This window comes from Elgaria multicarinata, chromosome 14 (genome assembly GCF_023053635.1).
Source record: "Elgaria multicarinata webbii isolate HBS135686 ecotype San Diego chromosome 14, rElgMul1.1.pri, whole genome shotgun sequence".
Taxonomy (NCBI): Eukaryota; Metazoa; Chordata; class Lepidosauria; order Squamata; family Anguidae; genus Elgaria; species Elgaria multicarinata.
The window spans coordinates 1,834,379-1,854,888 of record NC_086184.1 but is presented as its reverse complement, the minus strand read 5'-3'; the positions used below and the strand labels follow the sequence as shown (position 1 = coordinate 1,854,888).

The following is a 20,510-nucleotide window of genomic DNA, read 5'->3' as shown; positions in this document are numbered from 1 at the left end:
GGGCGGGGGAACGCACTGCGCACCACAGGGCCAGAGGAGGCCAGATGGCCGAGGGAGGTGGGTGCAGCCCAGGTGCCCTGGGCCTGCGATGCCCTCTCCCAAAAGTCAAGCCGTGACCCCACCGATGTTAGAAATTGATGCCAAACCCCAGATTTCTGACCAAGGGCAGGGGGGTGGGCTGCGGAGGCATAAAGGCGCTCTCCAGACTTAGGGCAAAGCAGAGAAGCGAGTAAGAGGTTTACAGCAGCAGCAACTGTTTCCCAGGAGAGAATGGTAGTGAGATTTGTACAAGTTCGCACTTGCAAGAAAAGAGAAGAGAAGAATTTTGCAGACCTGCTCTGTAAAGGTTTACAAAACCAACCAACCAACCATCCTGGCAGCCTCCCTCTGCTAAGATGAGAGCGTTCCTTCCCTCTAAAATATCCCTCCGTTAAACTGCATTCCAAAAGGCACCTTTGCTGCCGCAGGGTAACACAGGGTTGATGGCTTGTTAACGCCCCCCCCCCCTTCACCCCAGTCTCCCAGAGAAGGGATTTTACAGGTATCAAGTTGCTAACTTGTGATTCACGCTGGACACAAGGAGGGCAGTGCCAGGGGAGCAGCTGGTCTGATCCAGAATTTTAACGGGCAAAAGGAACTCCCCTCTCAAGCTGGCCCAGGCTGACCAGCCACTGAAGGGAACGGCTTTTGACAGAGGTACACGCTTTGCCACATCTAGCACTCACCAAGTGCGAGGCTGTGCACGCCCATGGACGTGTGCCAAGAGCTGGGCACTGCTAAGCAGCTCACACGGCAGCCCTTCTGCAGCTGCCCTTCGCTAGGGCTTCCGCTGGCTGGAATTTGGGGAGGCGGTGTGTTACGCAGCGACAGCTGGGCCAAGCGACGGGCCTCTCTACTCACAGAAGATGCGAAACACCAAAGGCCTCTCAGAGAACGCCACGCCACAGAGAGGAGGAGCCACTCAGCCAGCGTTCTGCCCTCATTCTGTGTGGGGGGTGGGGGGGGAGGGCAGAACCAGACCAACGGGGTTACATCCCTTTCCCTGGCAGAGGTGCACACGCAGCACACGTAACACACACACACACATGTTCTCTGTACCACAGTGCTTCTGCCTTCAAATGTAGGAGCCAAAATCCCCAAACCACAGGAGCAATGAAACCATCTTCTCTGCTAATACAGGGACCCGACAAAGCCAAAGCATTATTTCTGAAACACAGATTCAGGAATAAAACCTCTCCTTAAGCGCCAGAGTCCTCACTGGCCTCCATAAACTGGCTCCTGCCTCATGTCTCTTTGGGGATATGGCTTCGCCCTGCCGCTAGCCGCCACCTCGCCGAGAGTGTGGCTGTCTGGCCACACACCCATTTGTATGCCTGGAATCCGCTACTTGGCAGATCACAGGCGCTCAAGATGGTTTTCTGCACCTGTTCCAAGTACAGGCAGAACAAAGGCAACATCAGAAGGCAATTATAAAACTGGGAATGATGCAAGCCCGCAAAACAAGAAAACACTCTCCTGACACAAGTTCAGGAGGAGGAAGGAGCGTGCCTTTCCCTTTTAAAAGTTTTTCGTTAGCCCGTCTCAGGAATACTCTGGCTGCATCTCGCAAACGGCGCTCTGGCTTGCTGACCAACACAGCAGTGGATGATCAAGAAGGCCTCCATCAACAAGGGGAGGGCCGCGTGAGAGCACTGGGACGCCCACTCAAGACCTTTTTCAAAGTTCCAGCAGATGATCAACAACTTGCACCGAGAAATGATGGACCAGAAACCCCCTGGGGCTTCCGCAGCCTCCTGTCCTGGCTGGCTTGCCCTCTCTCAAACAGCATTCTGGGTTGGGGGCTGCTCCCAGGCACGGCCTGATGAAGCATCAGAGCCCTTCCGCCACACCTGAAGGCTTTGCTTTCGGAAACTGCTACAGCTGCTCTCCGTTCTCCCTCCCCCCCGCAGCGGGGGCCTCGATTCAGTCCAGACGGCGGTCATGAGGGAAGCAGGCTTCTTGCCTCCTGCATGTGCCGAGAGCCGATGTCTCATCCCTCTAGGTCCCAACAGTTAGCATAAGTCCTTCCAAAGCAACCCTGCTTTTAATCTGTTGTGCGGCTTCAAGCTCTGATAGGGGGGAAAGCAAGCAAAAGAGGATGGTCTGAGAACGCGAGGAGCCGCCGCCGTGCTCTGGAGACGCCCTGCCTGTTCTGCGGGCCCAAGATCGACACAGCCGCAGGACCCCTTCGGCCCTCGGGTGGGAGGGGAGGGGCTTTCCCCCCCCTGGGGGGGCGAGGAGCGGGGGAGGAGGGGAACGCTGCCTAGGGTGAACTATACATACAAAGGTAATTTTAATTAATTTATTTATTTCTTTACACATGACTGAAAGTGATGTTACAGTACATAAGTTATTTACAACTGTGCAGTAATGTGTTGCAAAATAAATTATCTAGAAGGCAGCAAAAAGTACATTGTTAATGTATATAAAACTGTACAACTTTTATGGGATACAATTTCTCTTTATACGAGTATTGGCTCTTGTAGTGTGTATCTTTTTCTTCTTTTCAAGTTATGTTCTCCGAAAGAGAAACAAAATGCCCAAGATTAAAGGAAAAATATATATATATATTTATATATATATTTATATATATATATATATAAACCATACGGATTTTACTCCATTTAAAAACAGAATCGCAAAGTCCTTGCTCTGCGACACCTACGTTATTGTACAGGTTCAGGTACCTGCTGCCTCCCCACGGTTCTGATGGGTTACCTGGAACGCGTCCTGGGTCTCCGGTTCAGTGGCGTGGCTCTTTCTTCCCCCTTTTTCTGCCACCTTCAGGGCCTGGCCGGGTGCTTTCCTTATCAACGGATTTGACTGTAGCCTGGATGCAGCAAGAAATTAAAGATCTCCCCCGTCCCGTCCCCCAGGGAACCCACCCTCCCGCCCGGTGGTTTCGCCCCGCAGCTTCTCCGAAGCCAGATCCGCCCACAGGCCCATGGAAGAATCAAAGCGCTTGGAACGGCTGTGGTGGTGCGTGTGCCAACGGCCCCCGGCGCCTCGCCCGCTCGGCGGCTGACGCGGTGCAGGGAGAGTGTCCCAGGATTGCTCCTGCCCCCTGCGCCCACCGGTCTCTCGTCCTCCTGCCAGTCCTGTACACGCTCGCTGTGCGCAGGCTGCCCGCCTCGCCTGCCCGCCCGCCCGCCTGCCTTCCGCCACAGCGCCTGGTGTGAAAGGAGCGCGGCCGCCGCCACCGCCTCCCCTTCTCCTGCTCCCGCTGCTGCCTGGTGCGCAGGGAGGCGGTGTGTAGAAAGTGCCGTAGGTTTCCTCGTTGGTTTTCTGCCTCCTCCTCATCTGACTAGGGATTCATCAGCAAGCGGTTGGGGTGTGTGTGAGCACCTGCGCCCATCCTCGGGGGGGTGGGGTGGGGGGCACCCACCCGTGCCAGTTTGCAGTGAGAGTGTCTCCAGGCTTGATACTGTCATGCCGGCAAGAGCACAAAGTCATCGTTCACGTCCACCATTGGCACGTAAAACGAGGGCACCTCGTTCACACAGAGCGATTTGTGTCCGGCGGGGTCCAGCTCCTGGACTTTCAGCTGCCACTCCATGCGCTGCACGGCATTCAAGGCCGCGGCTTCGTGTTGCTGCCGCATCAGCAGGCACGTCTGGACCAGAACAGAAAGCAAAGCACGGTGAGTGTGGGAGGAGAGGGGTGCAGGCAAAGTGCCGGCCACGGCCAACAAAAACCCTCAGCGGCCCAGGACTCAGCCACGAAACACCTCCCTTCGCAAGAGCCTGCCCACGTCTTAAGATCAACCCCCGAGGCCCCTCTTCTACAGTCAAATCCTATACGTTTCCAAGCCCGATTCAAGGTGCTGGTTTTAACCTATAAAGCCTTCCACGGCTTGGGACCACAATACCTGACGGAACGCCTCTCCCGACATGAACCTACCCACACACTGCGCTCAACATCTAAGGTCCTCCTCCGAGTCCCTACTCCGAGGGAAGCTCGGAGGATGGCAACAAGGGAGAGGGCCTTCTCGGTGGTGGCCCCCCAATTATGGAATGATCTCCCTAATGAGGCTCGTCTGGAGCTAACATTGTTATATTTTCAGCGCCAGGTCAAGAAACCCAGAGAGGTCCGCCTGGCGCCTACACTGTACTCCTTTCGTTGCCAGCTGAAGACCTTTTTATTCTCCCAGTATTTTAACACTTAATTTTAACTTAAATTTAAATTTTACTGTTTTAACTCTGTATTTTAATTTTATATCAATTTTGCTGCGTGGTTTTTATTCTGGTTGTGCTTTTTATATTGTATTGTGTATTTGTGCTTTTAACCTGTTGATTGTCTTAATATGATTTTAATTTTTGTGAACCGCCCAGAGAGCTTCGGCTATTGGGCAGTATAGAAATGTGATAAATAAATAAGACTTTTCTCTTCTTCCAGGCATTTAACAGCATTTAACAACATATGCCGAATTTTTTTTTTAATGGGCCCCAGAACTGTTGTTGTTTAAAATGGATACTGTTTTATTCTGTTGTTTTTATATTTTTGATGGTTTTAAATTTTGTATACTTTTTTTTTTAATGTCCACTGTTTTTAACTTTTGTAAACTGCCCAGAGAGCTTCGGCTATGGGGCGGTATATAAATTTAATAAATAAATAAACAAATATTCTTCTGCCCAGCCTTACAGGAGAGAAGGGTACAGGGTAATCCCAAACTGTCAAACCTCCCTGTGATGGTTCCCTTTGCTTTGAGGTTGTAGAAGTCTGTTGAAGATGTTTTTAATCTCAGTGAAGGAGTTAGTACGTTTAGCCTGGGGAAATTGATAGGATGGGATAAGAGCTACCTTTAGTATCTGAGGCAGTAAGCCTATATGCACCAGTTGCTGGGGAACATGGGTGGGAGGATGCTGTTGCACTGTGTCCTGCTTTGTGGGTCCCTAGGGGACAGCTGCTTGGCCACTGTGTGAACAGAGTGCAGGACTAGGTGGACTCTCGGTCTGATCCCGCATCAGGGCCCTTCTGATGTTCTCACGTTCCAAAAGTATTTTCTAAAGGGGCTCACATAGATGAAGGAGCAAACTTGTTCCCTGTTGCTCCAACAGGTTCAAATTACAAGTAAAACAATTTAGACTAAAAATTAGGGAGAACTTTCTGAAGGTACGAGCCGTTTAACAGTGGGACATACTTGCCTCGGAAGGTGGCGATTTCTCCTTCGTCAGAGGCTATTCAGTGGAGGCTGAAGGGCCTAATACCAGCACGATGTAGACATGGATTTCCTGCACTGGCAAAGGGGCTGAACTGGGTGACCACTGAGGTGCCTTTTAGCTCTAGGTTTCCCATTCAATGGGCTTTTATTATTTAAATTATCCGACTGTTTTAACCATCTTTGTGCCTGCTGCTGCTGATTACTGCTCCTTAGTTCTATTCTCATGTACACAGCAGGGTCGTGGAGCACCTGTTCACCTTAGAGCAGCCTTTCCCAACCTGGCACCTTCCAGATATTTTAGATTACAGCTCGCCTCATCCCTGACCAGAGGCCTTGCTGTACTCAGAACATCTAGAGAGCACCTGTTTGAGGAGAGAGCTGTCGTAGAGAGTAAAAAAGGTAATCCGAAACTTGCTGCTGTGTTAGAGGACTACGAAGCAGCTAAAATTATCTCTCTTCTTGGACCAATTTAGGAATAAGGCAAGGGTTAGGGGTGCAATGTCTAAAAACCTTTTGATTGGTTTTTTTTATAAATGACAGAGCTATTTTTAAAAATAAATAAATAAATACAAGTACTTATAAAAACCGTAGGCAAGCGGGCGACATCTTTAGGGGATGCATTTCTCCTTTGCTGACATGCCTTGAGTGAAAAGGATGTGCTTCCCCCAAGAACAATGAAAGGATGCCAAGTAGGACGGATTAGCGAGTTTTCAAGCTCCAAACAAACACAGCAAAAAGCATGAGGGGCGGGGTGGGGTGGGGAGAACCTACAAACTAGGTTATAAGTGACTGAAACCATTTGTACTGCTGATAACAGGCTGCTTTCAAAACGGTAAATAGGCAATGAGCCATTAGTAAACGAAATTTTCTAAGCTTCGTAAACAGCCCATTATCAGAAATGTAAATGTTTTCAGTCACTTATCACCTACTTTGCTTTCTGTATATTTCAGAGTCTAATAAGAAAAACAGCTCACTGAATGGGAAGGAATCAAAGGAGAGGCTGTTCCTCATTTGTAACTGGGCAAAGCTTTTGCAATGCTTATTTGGAAGGGTGGCGGAAAGTAACGTGAACTGGGGAGGGCCTGCACTCCTCCCCCCCGCCCCCCACCACGTAGAACCGACACCTGTGGGCAGAGAAAAGGGTCACCTGACCCTGCCAAGGAAGGTGGCAGATGGCTGCGTGGCAGACTAACCTGGCACAAGTACTTAGAAGACCTTTCACTTCTCCCAGGCATTTAACAGCATTTAACAACATATGCAAAGTTTGTTTTTTTAATGGACCCCGGAGCTGTTGTTGTTTAAAATGGATATATACAGTTGTTTTTATATATTTTGATGGTTTTAAATTTTGTATACTTTTTAATGTCCACTTTTTAAAAAACTTTTGTAAACCGCCCAGAGAGCTTTGGCTATGGGGCGGTATATAAATGTAATAAATAAATAAACACAGCAGAATGGGGTGTGAAAGGAGACAGGAGGGGAACAGAGGAACAGAAGGGGCCAGCCAGAGGAGCTCCGGAACCTTTCCGCTCATCAATGAACAAGGGAATTGTGAATCTTCAGTCTACAGGGAGATGCAGACCCCGATAAAGATCAAGGCCCCTTCACAGTGCGATGTGACTGTGCCCAGCTCCTGCAGCATCTGCACTTGAGATGTGCCTGATGGGATATGTGAGCAGGGCCCCCTGGGCACTTTTGGAACTTTGAAAATGGGGGGGGGGGGGCGGCGGCTATGGATGGCAGATTCTAGTACATGAAAAACAGATCATCATGAATCTGCATGATATTCTACATGGGAGTCCACCAAAGCCACCATCAAATTAAAGCTTAAACTGGTGTCTACAGATTGTTCCGGTAACAGCTAGGGATCCAGCGCTTGCCAACGCCGTGTGCCAGCCGCCATGGCACAAAAACATGGATCCTCGTGGATCTTCACGGTTTTTTTTAAAGGCAGGATACCAACCAAGCCACCAGTCAAATCACAGAACACATCAGGGGACACAGAGGTGACCTATAATTGGATGGTGGTGATGAGGGGGGGGGGGTTTCCCAGTAAAGATCGTGGGAATCCATATGAATCTACCTTGCATCATAGGCAAGGTAGGACGTGCCAGATAGGTGGTTTTTACCTTTCATCCCTGAAGACAGGTGTAATCTGAGATCCAATCGTTAGGGGGAGGGGAGATCCAATGTAGAAATCACCCTGAGGATGTGCTTGACTGGATCTGTCATATCTGTGCACGTGCGCCCCCTTTCTCTCTCCTGAAAACCCCATTCTCTCCCATCCTGTCCCCCGCCCCCATTCTCTCTTTGGAATCCACTGCTTCTTTCCCTCGCTCCGCTGACCCCCGTGCCAACCCATTTCCCCCCTCCACCAAATCCTGCTCACTCCAATCTCCTCCTCCCAGTCCCCATCTGACTTTGTGCCCTCTGCTGTCTAACCATTTTTACCAGGCCCTCTTCGAAGCACATGGGCCCAAAGGCATGCTGGAGAAATGAAGGCGGTGGGTGACCAGAGCCGCGCCAGTGGTTCCTCTTGAAGCGCGTCCAGATGCCGGGTTTTTAGAGGGCTGAGAGGGCCTTGCATGAGGCCGGCCCTCGCCAGCGCTGTGGGAGTTCTCTGTGGGTGCAGCACTGCCCATGGGTGCGCACTGACATTAGAGAGAAAGCATTTCCACCCCACACTCCTTTGGGTGAAAATCATCCCACGTTTCAGACAGGAAGGCTTGCTGCCTCCCAAGCCCATAGCAGACGATGGCCTGAACTCACCTGCCTCAGGGCAAGTCTGGATCTCCCACCCAACCTTCTTTCCTAAAACGCACAGAACTCTAGGGGGGGTGTGGGTGTGGGTGTGAGGGGAGTTTCCAAATCCCCCAAGTGCGGTCGTCAAGGCTTCACCACTCACCTTCATCCGGTCATACTTGTCATCCACATCCTGCAACCAGGAAATGAACTGGCGAGCGTTGAAACGATCTCTGACGGATTTGTTTTCATCTCCCTGAGAGAGAGAGAGAGGAGCAAGGCAAGTTGGCAGGAGCCAAATACAGACCAGAATAAGATTTCAGTTCGTTTCTGTTTCTCTCTGTCTTTCTGTCTGTCTTCCCCTCTCTCTTCTCTCTCTCACTCACCCACCCACACCTCACTTTTACAGAACTGCTATTTTCGTAAACCCAATTCTTATTTGATTGAGTGAGTGAGTGAGTGAGGAACCCTCAATCTCATCCCAAGATCTCTTGAGTTGAACTTCCCCCCCATCCCCAGCACCTAGTACTGATCAACTAAAATGACCAAGGGGCCTGAGCAACTCCGCTATGAGAGAAGGTTACAATAGCTGAGACTGTTTAGCTTGGAGAAGGCTATCAACAGCTACTAGCCCGGACGGCTACGTGCTGCTTCCAGTACCAGAGGCAGCAGGCCTATGTTCACCAGTCGTTGGGGGGCATGGGTGGGAGGGGGGTGCTGCACTCATGTCCTCCTTGTGGACCTTCGGACTCTTCTTATGTAGTACGTGGCAGCAACCATTTTTCTTTTTTGTGTGTGTGCTGGGGACTGGTGAGCTTTAAATCAATGCAGAGGATCAATACGATGGATAGCTAATAAATTCCCCTTATCGTGCCTACTGCATGGGGAATGACGTCTGCAATGCAGCACTTTGCTTCCCACTGAAATGACAGGTTTATGGCAAGCGAGCAGAGACGCCTCAAAGTACGTGGCCAGCAGGAGGTGCTGCTGTCACGGCTCTGAACAGCTGCAGCTGCTTTTACGTTTTTCTTTTGCTGCACTGGGTGCTCAAGTCTGACTCGTTTACAGCTCTAAGCCTTCAGACTTTTGCTTGCACTAAGCTCTGTATATGGGGGGGGGGAGAGAGAAGGGGGATGATCTTGCAGGCTGAGGCACAGAGCTTTCTTTTTCACAGTCGAGAAGTTTTGCAGGGTTTTCTTTTCTTCTGCGGAGGTGCCAAAAAGAATGACCAAAGCCAGGCAGCGTGAGGCTGATTTGGTGTTGATCAACAGGATCTGCCTGCACTGTTCCTCAAGTATGTGGCAGCCCCTGCCCCACCCACCCATCCCAACACCTCCACTGTCCTTTGCAGAACCCAGCCAAAGTAAAAAATATTAAAGGGGGGGAAAAGGGCGGCGGTGGCGGTGGCGGTGGCGCCGCCTGGCCCAAGGCCAATGCACGAGTGATGAAGTCAGAGTCACCTAGGTGAGAAAAGCATCACCTCTGCCTCATCCATTCATTGTCACCTTGCAATTCCAGACACCTGTAGGGAAGAACCCAGAGAGAAAGATGGCCACCCGAAGACAGGCCCAGACCTGATTTTCCAGAGGCATGTTGTACACCTCCGAGTCCAGAAGCATGGTGCACGCGCTGAAGGGAACGGCTTGATTGGCTATTGTCCTTGCTGCCCGACAATGCACCCTCAAAATCTCCTGTTCACATGACACAATCAGCTTCTCCTGGAGAGAGGAGGGGAGAATTACCAGGGAGCAAAAGGCACCATGTTCCTCAAGGGTGGTGCGGAAGGACTCCCCCCCCCCCCGCCCGCCGGGAGCCTTTGGAGGGCCGAGCGCTGGCTGTTACCCGCTCGATGCTGTGCTGGAGACGCAGCTTGCCACGGACCGCTTCCTGCTGCTTGAAAAGCTCCTTGAGAGGCTCTGCCAATGACGGAGGGGGCGCAATCTGAAATATACAGAAAGCAGGAAAACAGTCACAAAGCTGGAGCAGTTTCCGCACCGCCTCTGTTTCCAAGGGACGGATCTGTTCACATTCGAGCAGCACCCGGAGCAGCCTGAGTTTCCTGCTGCAGCGAGGTCGGGACCCAGCCACGGGCGCCTTCGCTCCAAACAGAGCTCTGTTTACAAAGCAGGACGCAGCTGGGGCTACACGTCTCGCGTATCCTTCCTGCTCACCTTTTGGGCACAGACACTCCCTCCCTCCCACACATGCCAACCGTCTGGCTGTTTCAGCGGCAGCGTGGAAAGCAGGGAAGCGGCAGCGCTTTGAACCTGCCTAACAAGGTGCCGCTTGGGAAGCGATTGCCATCTCGCTCCGGCAGCAGAGAACCCATTGGGCCATTTACGCCCTGCTCTTGAAGGCGGGAGAACCGCCAGGCTCCCCGGAGAGGCTTTTCCTGATCCTCGAACCGAGAGGCTGTTCATCATTTATGTGGCGTTCTGAGCGGGAGCCGACTTTCTAACCCATGACCTACTTCCTCCAGGCCCCTGCCTCGCCCGCTTCGCACTGGTACCTCTCTGCATCAGCCTTCCCAACCTGGCGGTCTCCAGCTCTGTTGGACTACAATCCCCCTGCCCTCTGCCAGCACCGCTGGGTGCTTATGGGAGCTGTAGTCCAACACGTCTAGAGGGCACCGGGTTGTGGAACGCTGCTTCAAGCTTAAAGAGGCTCTCCCTAAGGAGGCAATGGCCATTGGGATGGCTTGATTCCTTCCTCTCCCCACTTAAAACCATGGTCGGCGCAACAGCCAGGGGTGGGATGTCAATGAAACCACACCTCCATCCTTGCTCCTAAAGTGAGGGCACAGGAGAACATCCAGAGCGGAACCCTTTGCTCCTTTATCTGGAAAGGCCTGGGCGGCTGCTTTCTGGGCCAAGGTCTGGGAACCCCTGCGCTACCCAGAGGGAGGCAGGGATGGTCTTTCCGCACATCCTGGAGCTGCCCAAACGCTGGGGCCCTCTCCGCGCTGAAGAAAGGAGCACGCGTGGGGGGACTGATGGCTGCATCACAGAGCGAGCAGCGAAACGCTGCCGCCTCCTCAACCAGCTGACTGGGACGCTTCCTACGTGCATCCTTGTAAGGAATTCGGCTCTACTGTGCGCACAGCCTGGTACTTGCCTCTTAGTTTCAACCGGGTAGAGAAGCCAGCGCAATACTGAGGATTGAGTTTAGCTCCTTTAGAGCCTAGGAGTCCATATCTCCCAGCAGGTACATTTGTACCTGCACACTCCCTGGTTGCAGAGTGCAAGGAATGCAGCCAAGAAGCCGCAGGAGGGCAGGCTGAAAGCAAAGCATCTCCATCACTACCAGCAAAGCCTCTGCCCCTACTTCAGGCCAGCCGGCTGATCCGGAGAGTTATTTCTATAAGCTTCTGTTCTGTTTATTGCGTTGATTTCCATCTATTTGTACTAGACACAAGGCTGCGAGTCCTGATGGCTACCTGCTACCTCCAGTATCAGAGGCAGCATGCCTGTGTACACCAGTTGCTGGGGAACATGGGCAGGAGGGTGTTGCTGCACTCATGTCCTGCTTCTGGCTGCTGCGTGAACAGAATGCTGGACTGGACGAACCCTTGGTCTGATCCAACATCTGGGCTCTTCTTAGACCAGTGGTTCTCAACCTTCCTAATGCCACGACCCTTTAATACAGTTCCTCATGTTGTGGTGACCCCCAACCATAAAATTATTTTCATTGCTACTTCATAACTGTAATTTTGCTACTGTTATGAATCGTAATGTAAATATCTGATATGCAGGATGTATTTTCATTGTTACAAATTGAACATAATTAAGGCATAGTGATTAATCACAAAAACAATATGTGTTTTCTGATGGTCTTAGGTGACGCCTGTGAAAGGGTCGTTCGACCCCCAAAGGGGCCGCGACCCACAGGTTGAGAACCGCTGTCTTAGACTCTTACTCAGACTCGTAGAATCAATGGAAACTGCCTTATATTGAGTCAGGCCACTGGGGCAACTAGCTCAGTCCTAGCAGCAGTGCTCCAGGGTTTCAGACAAGGAACTTTCCCGGCCATACCTGGAGGCCATGGGCTGAACCTGGGAACTTCTGCATGCAAAGCTACAGGGAGGGCTTTACCACCAAGCTATCCCTAGGTTGGGATCTGCTCTCCGTGTGGATCTACAATTTTAGGGAGAGGGGGGAGGCGGGCGTCGCAGAGCACCGGCTTGGCAAGCAGAAGGTCCCAGGTTCATCCCCGGCATCTCCAGGTACAATGAGGAATGGGCGCTGCCTCAAATCCTGCCAGCCAACAGCGACAACACTGGGCTGGATGGACCCGTGGTCTGACTGGACGTAAGGCAGCTTCCGATGTTCTATCTTGCATTTTCATTCTCACACGCCATTCTGCAAACACGTCATCACTAGCTGGTCGGGCACTCAGCTGCGCCTTCCAAATGGCTAAGGGGAGCTGCTATACTCTGGGGCCAACCTCTTCACAGGCCTCAACTTTCCTGCTGGATCCCCGTCTTTGCCAGGGCAGGTCGCGCACCAGTCTGAGCTTGTCATGAGTGTCTCAGTGGCATCAGGTCAGAGAAAGGGGGAGGAAGGTTGGAGCCTTCCTCCCCCCCCCCCCCCCGGCAGCATATCCAACTTCACCGCTTGATCTGGGGGTCTCCACTGAAATAACTGGGTCCAGTAATACCTTTGCAGTAGGCCCCTGTGATGCAGGAAGGGTAGATATTGCTGGGGGAGGGGGAGAAGTTTGTTCTCACACTGGCTGAAGCATTTCCGCACTTGCACAGCTTACGAAGGCAGCAAGGAGAGCAAACGCTGCAAGGTGACTCACCACTGGAATGTGCAGCTTGCTTAAAGGTTTGCCATCCAGCAGATAGGAGCCCGTGTAGGTGACGTACTCCGCGTAACACTGGGGGGCCTGGGGAGTGATGTAGCAGAGGATTTTCCGCTTCTCCTCGATCTTCTTCCTGATCTGTAGGTACTCAAAATACGGGTTGGACCGGTCGCTGTGGTACGGCTCAATGTCGTCCAACTTGATGGCGTCCACAATCGCGGCCAGGGTCTGCTGGATCATCTCCCGTGTCTGCTGCGTGGAGGTGTTGATTTGCTGCTGCAGCTGCTGGTTCGAGCGCTGGAACCGCCGTTTCCGTGGGTGCTGCGCCTGGGTGTCTTCCTCCTCGGTGGCCCGCCCCTTTGCCCGCGTGGAAGGAGCGGAAGCAGGAGGGAACTCTTTCTCGGAAGCAGCGGCGTTCTGTTTGTTTTGATTGGCAAGCATCTGGGCTCGGTTCCTGGTGATCCGTTGTGGGATCTCTTCTATTTTGGGAGGCTTCGGGGTTTCGGGAGCCGGTTTCGGTGCTGGTTCTGTGGCTTCTACCTGGGTACTTCCTTGCAGCACCTCAGCCTGGGAGGAAGGGGCCTGGGTGGCGCCCTTAGCTGCTGCCACATCTTGAACATCAGTGCTCTCAGTCCGGTTTTCTTGGCTCAAGCTGGCTTGAGAACCACTGTCTGACGTAAGAGGAGCGGAGGGGAGTTCTTCACAATCCGCTTCTGCCTCCTTGGTCTCCAACGGAGCAAGGCCCGCTGACGTTGCCTCCTGAGTATTTGGGGGCGTCTCTGATTCTTCCACCGTCTTCTGCTCTGGGGCACTCGATGCTTCCGGCACAACGTCTAGCGAAATCTCGTCCGACTTCTGCTCATCAGCCTGCGGTTCTGGCTCCCCAGGTAGGAAGTTCTGTTGGTCCAGAGCTGGCTCCTCCTGTTGATTTGTAGAACCCAAAGACCCGCCGACATCCACAAGCACTGCTGTACTGATGGTTTCTGAAGCTGCTGCATGGCCTTCCTCAGCTGCCTCTGCCATTTCAACCTCTGGAACATCTTTTGTTGGAAGCGGCAATTCTGGTAAAGAGAACGGACCCAAGTCCAAGTCATCTTCCGAATTTGTGAATGGGTCAGGCCATGCAACTTGCTCCTCTGGATTTACAGTAGCAATGGTGCCGTTCTCCAGGTAATTCTTTTCAAGAGCGTTAACAGCCTCCACCTGGGATTCCGCCGGCAGGCTGGCCGACTGCAATGGCATGTCCGAGGCCTCTTCTGGGACAGGCTTGCCATGACTGAAGAAAGTGTCTATTCTAGCAGGGGAATCTGCGTACGGAGCCTGCTGTTCTGCAGCCACGATTTCTGTTGGAATGGCTGCTTCGGCATCTTCCTTTACCTTATCGAGCCCTGGTTCCATCACTGAGAGCGGGTACGACACGGGGGAGCTGGGATACAGGGCATCTGCAGAAACGAAGGGCACAGGTGGGGGATGGGCGGCGTCTGGAGAACAGAAAGGCTTCGGAGAATCAGGGCACCGCTGAGGAGATTTAATGAGCAGCTCTGATCCCACCGACCAACTGATGGGTTGGTCAGAAGGATTACCAATTAAACTGGGCAGCACAGGAGGATCCAGGTTTCCTTTTGGAGTGTTCTCCTCCCACTCAGCACTGTCCTGTTCCGGAATGGCCGGGTCAAACTCATTCTCCTCAATGGGTGGCAAGAAGCTGGACTCAGGGGGCATAATGGAGGCAGTGGCTTGCTGCTCTTCTGTGGCATCCAAAGGCAGGCCAAGATCTGCCGGGAGAGCACTTTCAACGGAAGGGGCAAGCAGCTCGTCTCTATGAGAAGGGGAAGATTTGGCTTGCAATCCAGAAAATACACTTTCGGGGGACTGGACAACGTTGCCCGCTGCTCCCGGCATGCAATGCAATGCCTCCACTTTAGGAGATGCGACTCCATAGTCTGGAGAATAATATTCTGGAGACAAACATGGGAATTTTTCTATGGGAACGGAGGGAAGAGGCGCTTTCTCCTCCATCAAGTGCTGAACTGGAGAATCGTAATTAGACGTGGCCGGGACACTTTGCTGCCTAAAAAATTTGTCCCCAACGCTGAACTCTTCTTCTGGTGCTCTTCGGATATCCACAGACATTGAACGGTGAAGGTTTGTGGAGGGAACAGTCCTCGTCGGGGTCTGGCTGGGGTTTTCGGGGAATCCGCTTGAAGGATTGGAGTACCTGTCAAAAAAGGAGGGAGAACAAGCATTCATGGACATGGTGGAGATGGGCAGTGAATGTTGGGAGTCAGCACAGTCAAACATCAGGTCTGTGTAATCTTCATTGCTGCAAGACGGAGTCCTTGGCGTCTGCATCACCTCTTCGTAGCTTGGGCAAGAAACAACGGACGCTGGCGTTGGAACCCCAGTTGGCCTGCTCTGATCTGGCCTCGGAGACGCAGGTAAAATTTCCTTCAGTTGGGGGCCAGCTATCCAGTCCTTGGAATCTACCCCCACAGCAGGCTGGGTCTTGTTATCGGGGGACACTATGGGAGTCAGTGGGCCTACATCTTTGAGTTTTTTGTCCTTCAACTGAGTGTCGAGCACCAGTGGTTTCTTTGCAGTCAGATCCAGACTCCGCTTGCGCACGTCCTCACTGGCCTTGACTTTGTCTTTTAATTTGGGGTCTCCAGACCGATGCCTCATCTTCTCCATCTGTTTCATTCTCTCTTTGTGCCTCTTGTGGCGCTCTTCAATCTCAAGGTCTTTTTGGCTCAACATCCGCTCAAAGCTGGTCATCATCAGGTCACCGTCTCCCAAAAGCTTTTCCCTTGGCCGGATGTCTTTCTTGCTGCTCTCTTTGGGTAAGGTAATTTTATCATTCCCATTGCTCATTTTAAGACACTCGACTTTGTCTTTTTCCTGATTTTCCTTGAGTCGATCCTTCACTTTGAGATCGTTAAATTTGGGCTGTTCCTCTTTAGATTTATCCTTCAGAATGATCACTTGAGAGCTCTCTTTGTCTTTGGCAGACTTCTGCTCCTCCTTGTGGTGCTTGAAGAACCCATCAGTGTGTTTGTCTCTATGCTTCTCTCTCTCGTCTTTCCATTTCTCTTTGTGCCGGTCTCGCTTTTTCTTCTCTTTGGTTATGCTAACTGTGTTGGAGCCATAAGTTTTATCTTTTTCTGCCTTCTTTGGAAGTTCTCTCTCCGACTCATTCTTGTCCTTTTTTTCAGGAAACAAATATTCCATGTTTTTGTCCAGTTCTTCTTCAGCCTCTGTTTTTGTGGCATACGAAATGCCAAAGCCTTCTCCGTCCATCGCAAAGTCCTTCTCATACTGAGCGGAATCCTTTCTGTTGCCGGAATCTTTGTCATCTGTTCTATCTTTTTTCTCTGTTTTCTCTTTCTTTGCTTTTTCCTTTTCGTGGCTTTTCTTTGATGAGGACGAGGAATGCCTGTGCCTCTCCTTCTCCTTGAGTTTATCTGGCAAGCAAGGCAAAGGCAAGGACTCCTTAAACTTCTCCTCAGAGGCATCCGCAAGAGAAAGGTTGGAAGACTCAAAGAGACTGGTGAGCGCTGGCTCTTGCCCTCTGTCTGTGAAGCTATCGGAAGAAATCTCACTGATTTTATCATTGGAGTCATCTCTATATTCGTTGAGGGCTTCTTCCTCTAGTTTCTCCAGCATGCTCTTCTCTGCTTCTCCGCTTTTTGAAGAGCGTTTTTCCTTGGTATACTCCTTATCCAGCTTTTCTTTATGCCTGCTTTTGACCTTTTCTTCCCCAATGTGTTTCTTTTCCAGCTTTTCAGGGAGCTTCTGCTTGCTCCTCCTTTCTTGGACAGAGTCTACTGAGGTTCTTTCTTTCCTGTCTTTGTACTTCTCCCCTGAGTCTTTGTCCTTCTTCTCTTTGTGTTTTTCAAAGGAGCTCTTTTCTTTTTTCTCCTTCCCACCTTCTGAGAGTCCTTTCTCCTTCTTCTTCTCTTTGGACTCTTTGTCTTTCTGCTTCTCAGTAGAATGCTGCCTATCAGAGGAATATTTCCTGTGCTTGTCAGGGACATAAAGGTCTCTCTCAGCTATCATTCCATCATCTTTGTCTTGCAGACTGTCCATGCGATGCATTTCACTCCCGATGCTCTCTCCCAGTTTGAATCCACTCAGGCTGTAGTCATCCTTCTCATCCTCACTTTCATCAGTGAAGATGTCCAAGATGTTATACCAAGTTCTCTCCCTGCCTTTTTTCTCATCCCTCCTCTCGTGGAAGTCCTCTCTATCCCCAGAAAAGTTCTTTTCCTTCTTTTCTTTAACCTGGTCCAAGGAAGTCTTCCTCTCTTTATCTTTGTTATGAGGATCTTTATATTTCTCCTTTGTATCTTTCTTCTCTTTAAAGCCTTTATCCAATTCTTTATCCTTCTGGTTTTTTTCAGGCAGGGCCTTCTCATTCCTCTCTTTGTCCTCCACTTTGGATTTTTCCTTGTATTTTTCTGCTTTTAATTTTTCTTTCTTGTCCTTCTCTGACACATCCTTCTTCTCCTTCCCTGAATGATGCCTTTCCCAGGTCTCCATGTTTTTCCCACTAAATTCAGGATCAGATTTTTCTTTGAAAAAAGTTTCACAGCCATAGTCTTTAAATTCATCCCTATAGGATTCCTCTTGCTTTATCTTAACGTCTTTTCGGTCCTTAGAACTATCGGACAATTCTCTTCTCTCTCTGTTAATTTCACTGCTATCCTTTTCTTTCCTTTCTTTAAAGCTTTCAGCAGAATCCTTCCTTTTCTTTTCAGGCAGATAACTGGGAATTCCTTTATGCTTCTCAATTTGGTCCTTTTTCTTGTCAGAGTTCCGCTCCACGTATTCTCTCTCTTTCTTTTTCAGAAAAGGGTCTTTTTCGCTGCGCTTCTCGCTGTACTCCCTCTTGTCTTTTGCTTTACTCTCCCGCTTCTTGTCTTTCATTTCGTCCTTCACCGTTTCCATTATGAGTTTTACCACAGTGTCATTTTTAATTTCCCTGTAGTCTGTCACCGGCGAATCCCAGCTATCGTCTCCTTTGAAGTCAAAAGAAGAATCAGAGGACAAGTCTGAAAACCAACGATCTTGCTGATCATCGGAGAGGCTGAACTTCGTTTCCTCGTTATCCAGAAACTGGTTTTTATTACTGAACTCTTCAAAACCGGACTCCTCTCTGTAACCTTTGTCTTTTTTACATTTCTCTTTCTCCTCTTTGGAGGCCCTCTCTTTCTCTGGTTTTGCTGGTTTTTCCTCCTTTGGGTCATTTTTCTTTTCGGACTTGAACTTTTCGGTCTTGTCCTTGGATTTTTTCTTCCGCTCCTCCTTGTGCATCCGAGGCTTCTCCTCTTTGGGAGATTTCTCCTTTATGGATTTCTCTTTTTCCAATCTGCTGGTCTTTTCTTCTCTGAAAGATTTACTGACATCTTTACTTGCCTCCTTGGCTTTTTTCAAGGATTTCTCCTCTTTGGAGTTTTTCCCAGCCTCATCTTTAAACAGCCATTCCTTCTCTTCGGATTTAGTTTTCAGAAATTTGTCTTCCTTCTTGAAGTGCTCCCTCTCGTGCTTTAGCACTTTGAGCTTGTTCTCAACGGGACTTTCAGTCTCTACAATCAAAGACTTTTCAGACTTCTGCTTAGAGTCCTCATAGTCAAACGAAAAGGCTTTCATTATCTTAATGTCTTGGGCGGCCGGACACTGGCCCCTCTCTTTGTTTTTGTGTTTGTGTTTTGTTTTATGCTTTTTTACAACCTTCCCCTCCTTGTCCAGCTTTGGAATAGCTCCATCAGCACTGGCATGGAATGAATTCTTCTTCTCCACCACCACTACAGCAGCAGCCCCACGTTGAGCTCGCTTCTTGGGCTCCTGCTTCTTCCTCACAGGCTTTAGCGAGGCCACGCTTGAGTCCTCGGACGTATAATCCGACTCACTGGTCAACCTTGTCCTTGTAGAATCCGATAAGGAACTGACATCTGACCAGGCCGGAGAGGAGACGGTTTTCCAATTGTCTGTCCTCCAGTGCTTGGAGTGCTGATCTGTGAGGGGCGGGTTATGCTTCTGAGACCCCAAACTCCCATGGGAAGAGCCAGAGGACGCAGAAAGGGAATTAAACAAGGATGACTCCTTTAACACCAGCCTAGAGTCCTTTACACAAGTAGTGCTTTGTACAGAGTCTCTGTCATCCTCTTCACTCTCCAGATTTTCGCTTTCTGACTCAGAAGAACAAAACTTGTCATTTTTTTTGCCAAACCGGACCTCTTTGCCCTTTGCCTCCTTCTTTCGTTTCTTCTTCACTTTGCTTTTCTCTTTCTGCTGCTTGGCATTGGACGGTTCTCGAGCCTTGCTGCTGGGTGGAATGGAATGGGTCGTCAGCCGCAGCTTTTCCCCGGCCCCCAGGGCGATGCTGCTGTCCTCTTCATCCGATGTGTCTGAAAGGATGCGATGGGCCGCTTTCTTTGGTGTAGTTGTGCTGTTTTTAGTATAGGTTTTCACTTCCATCTTGGGGATGGAGATAAAACTATTTGCTTTAGTCTCTTTCCTGTAATCCTTTTTCAGCAGATGTTTATCGTCGACTGGCGGGACCCTGTCCTGCTCGTCGTCCTCGTCGAACTCGTACTCGTCCTTCACGGGCGTGGTGATGGCTTTGGGGGGCTCCTGGCTCTTGGCCTTGTGCTTCAGGCCTTTCTCGAACTCAGAGTCCGTGTTATTGCCGTCAACGGAACTGGACGGCGCAAACGAAGGAGCGTCTTCCTCTTCCGAGCTTTCTGGAAAAACAAGAGCACAAAGAAAGGGTGAGGGCGTGGCACCTGCTGCCACCCTGAGCTAGCCTTGTTCTCTGCAGAAACCTGCTCACAATACCTGAATGGATAATCTATCTTCCATGTGCAAAGCACAGCTGGGGCTGCTCTACCTACACGGCGGTCTGAGGGGTCCTCTGGAATAAAAGGCCAAAGCCGCGCAGGGAGTCAAGGGCAGGAATCCATTTGGAGCATCTGGGCAGAGAGGGTGCAAATCCAGTAAGAGCTGCTGCTGTGTGTAGCGTCCATGTGTTTCAAAGGGGACCAGATCCAGGAGTTCCAGCACAGCCAGACATCTGCAGTGTCAATCTGTTATCAGATAAACAGCGCATCCATTCCCCTCCTCTCAAGGGCTGGCTTCTCTTTTCTCTTAGAAAACACTCGACCACTGGTCATGCTCCGCACCCAACCTCTCTACAAGGGAGCGAAGGCCCCATTCCTAATGCACCCGAGAACTTCACCATTAAAAATACCTCAACTGCACGACTTAATATTTATATAGTGTTTTAAAGGGCTTCAGCGTAATGGTCTCAGTCACTCTTGCAACGTTCCTGTAAGGTAGCCCTGCGATTATCCCTCTGTCATAAATGAAGGGCCGGAGCAAAGACAGCAGTTACTTGCATAAGAGCACTCAAAACGTTCATGGCAGATGTGAGAGATGTTCCAGGACACAGACGTTCTTAGCTCAGAGCCCCTCCGTAATTACTCCCTGCCACTCTGCAAGTGCTTCCAAGGAAGTGAAGGCCATCCATGGCTACTAGCCCTGATGGTTGTGTGCTATCTCCAGTATTCGAGGCAGTAAGCCTGTGTGCACCAGTTGCTGGGGAACATGGGTGGGAGGGTGCTGTTGCACCGTGTCCTGCCTTGTTGGTCCCTGGCCAATGGCTGGTTGGCCACTGTGTGAACAGAGTGCTGGACTGGATGGGCCCGTGGTCTGATCCAGCATCAGGGCTCTGCTTATGTTCTTATGTTCAAATGCCTTCTATTCC

General features: G+C 50.7%; 1 protein-coding gene across 2 annotated transcripts in view; it reads right to left on the bottom strand.

The window, feature by feature from the left end:
• Positions 1–2,327: 2,327 nt before the first annotated feature.
• The window catches only part of ANKRD11 (ankyrin repeat domain containing 11), a 171,693-nt gene continuing 153,510 nt past the window's right edge, over positions 2,328–20,510 (bottom strand). For both annotated transcript variants that reach the window (XM_063141247.1, XM_063141248.1), the window contains exons 9-13: positions 12,743–19,488; positions 9,785–9,883; positions 9,517–9,660; positions 8,106–8,198; positions 2,328–3,652 (exon numbers count right to left, since the gene is read on the bottom strand). In XM_063141247.1, coding sequence (XP_062997317.1) covers positions 3,467–3,652; positions 8,106–8,198; positions 9,517–9,660; positions 9,785–9,883; positions 12,743–19,488 — 7,268 coding nt within the window. In that variant the 3' untranslated portion in view covers positions 2,328–3,466. The remainder of the gene's footprint in view (positions 3,653–8,105; positions 8,199–9,516; positions 9,661–9,784; positions 9,884–12,742; positions 19,489–20,510) is intronic.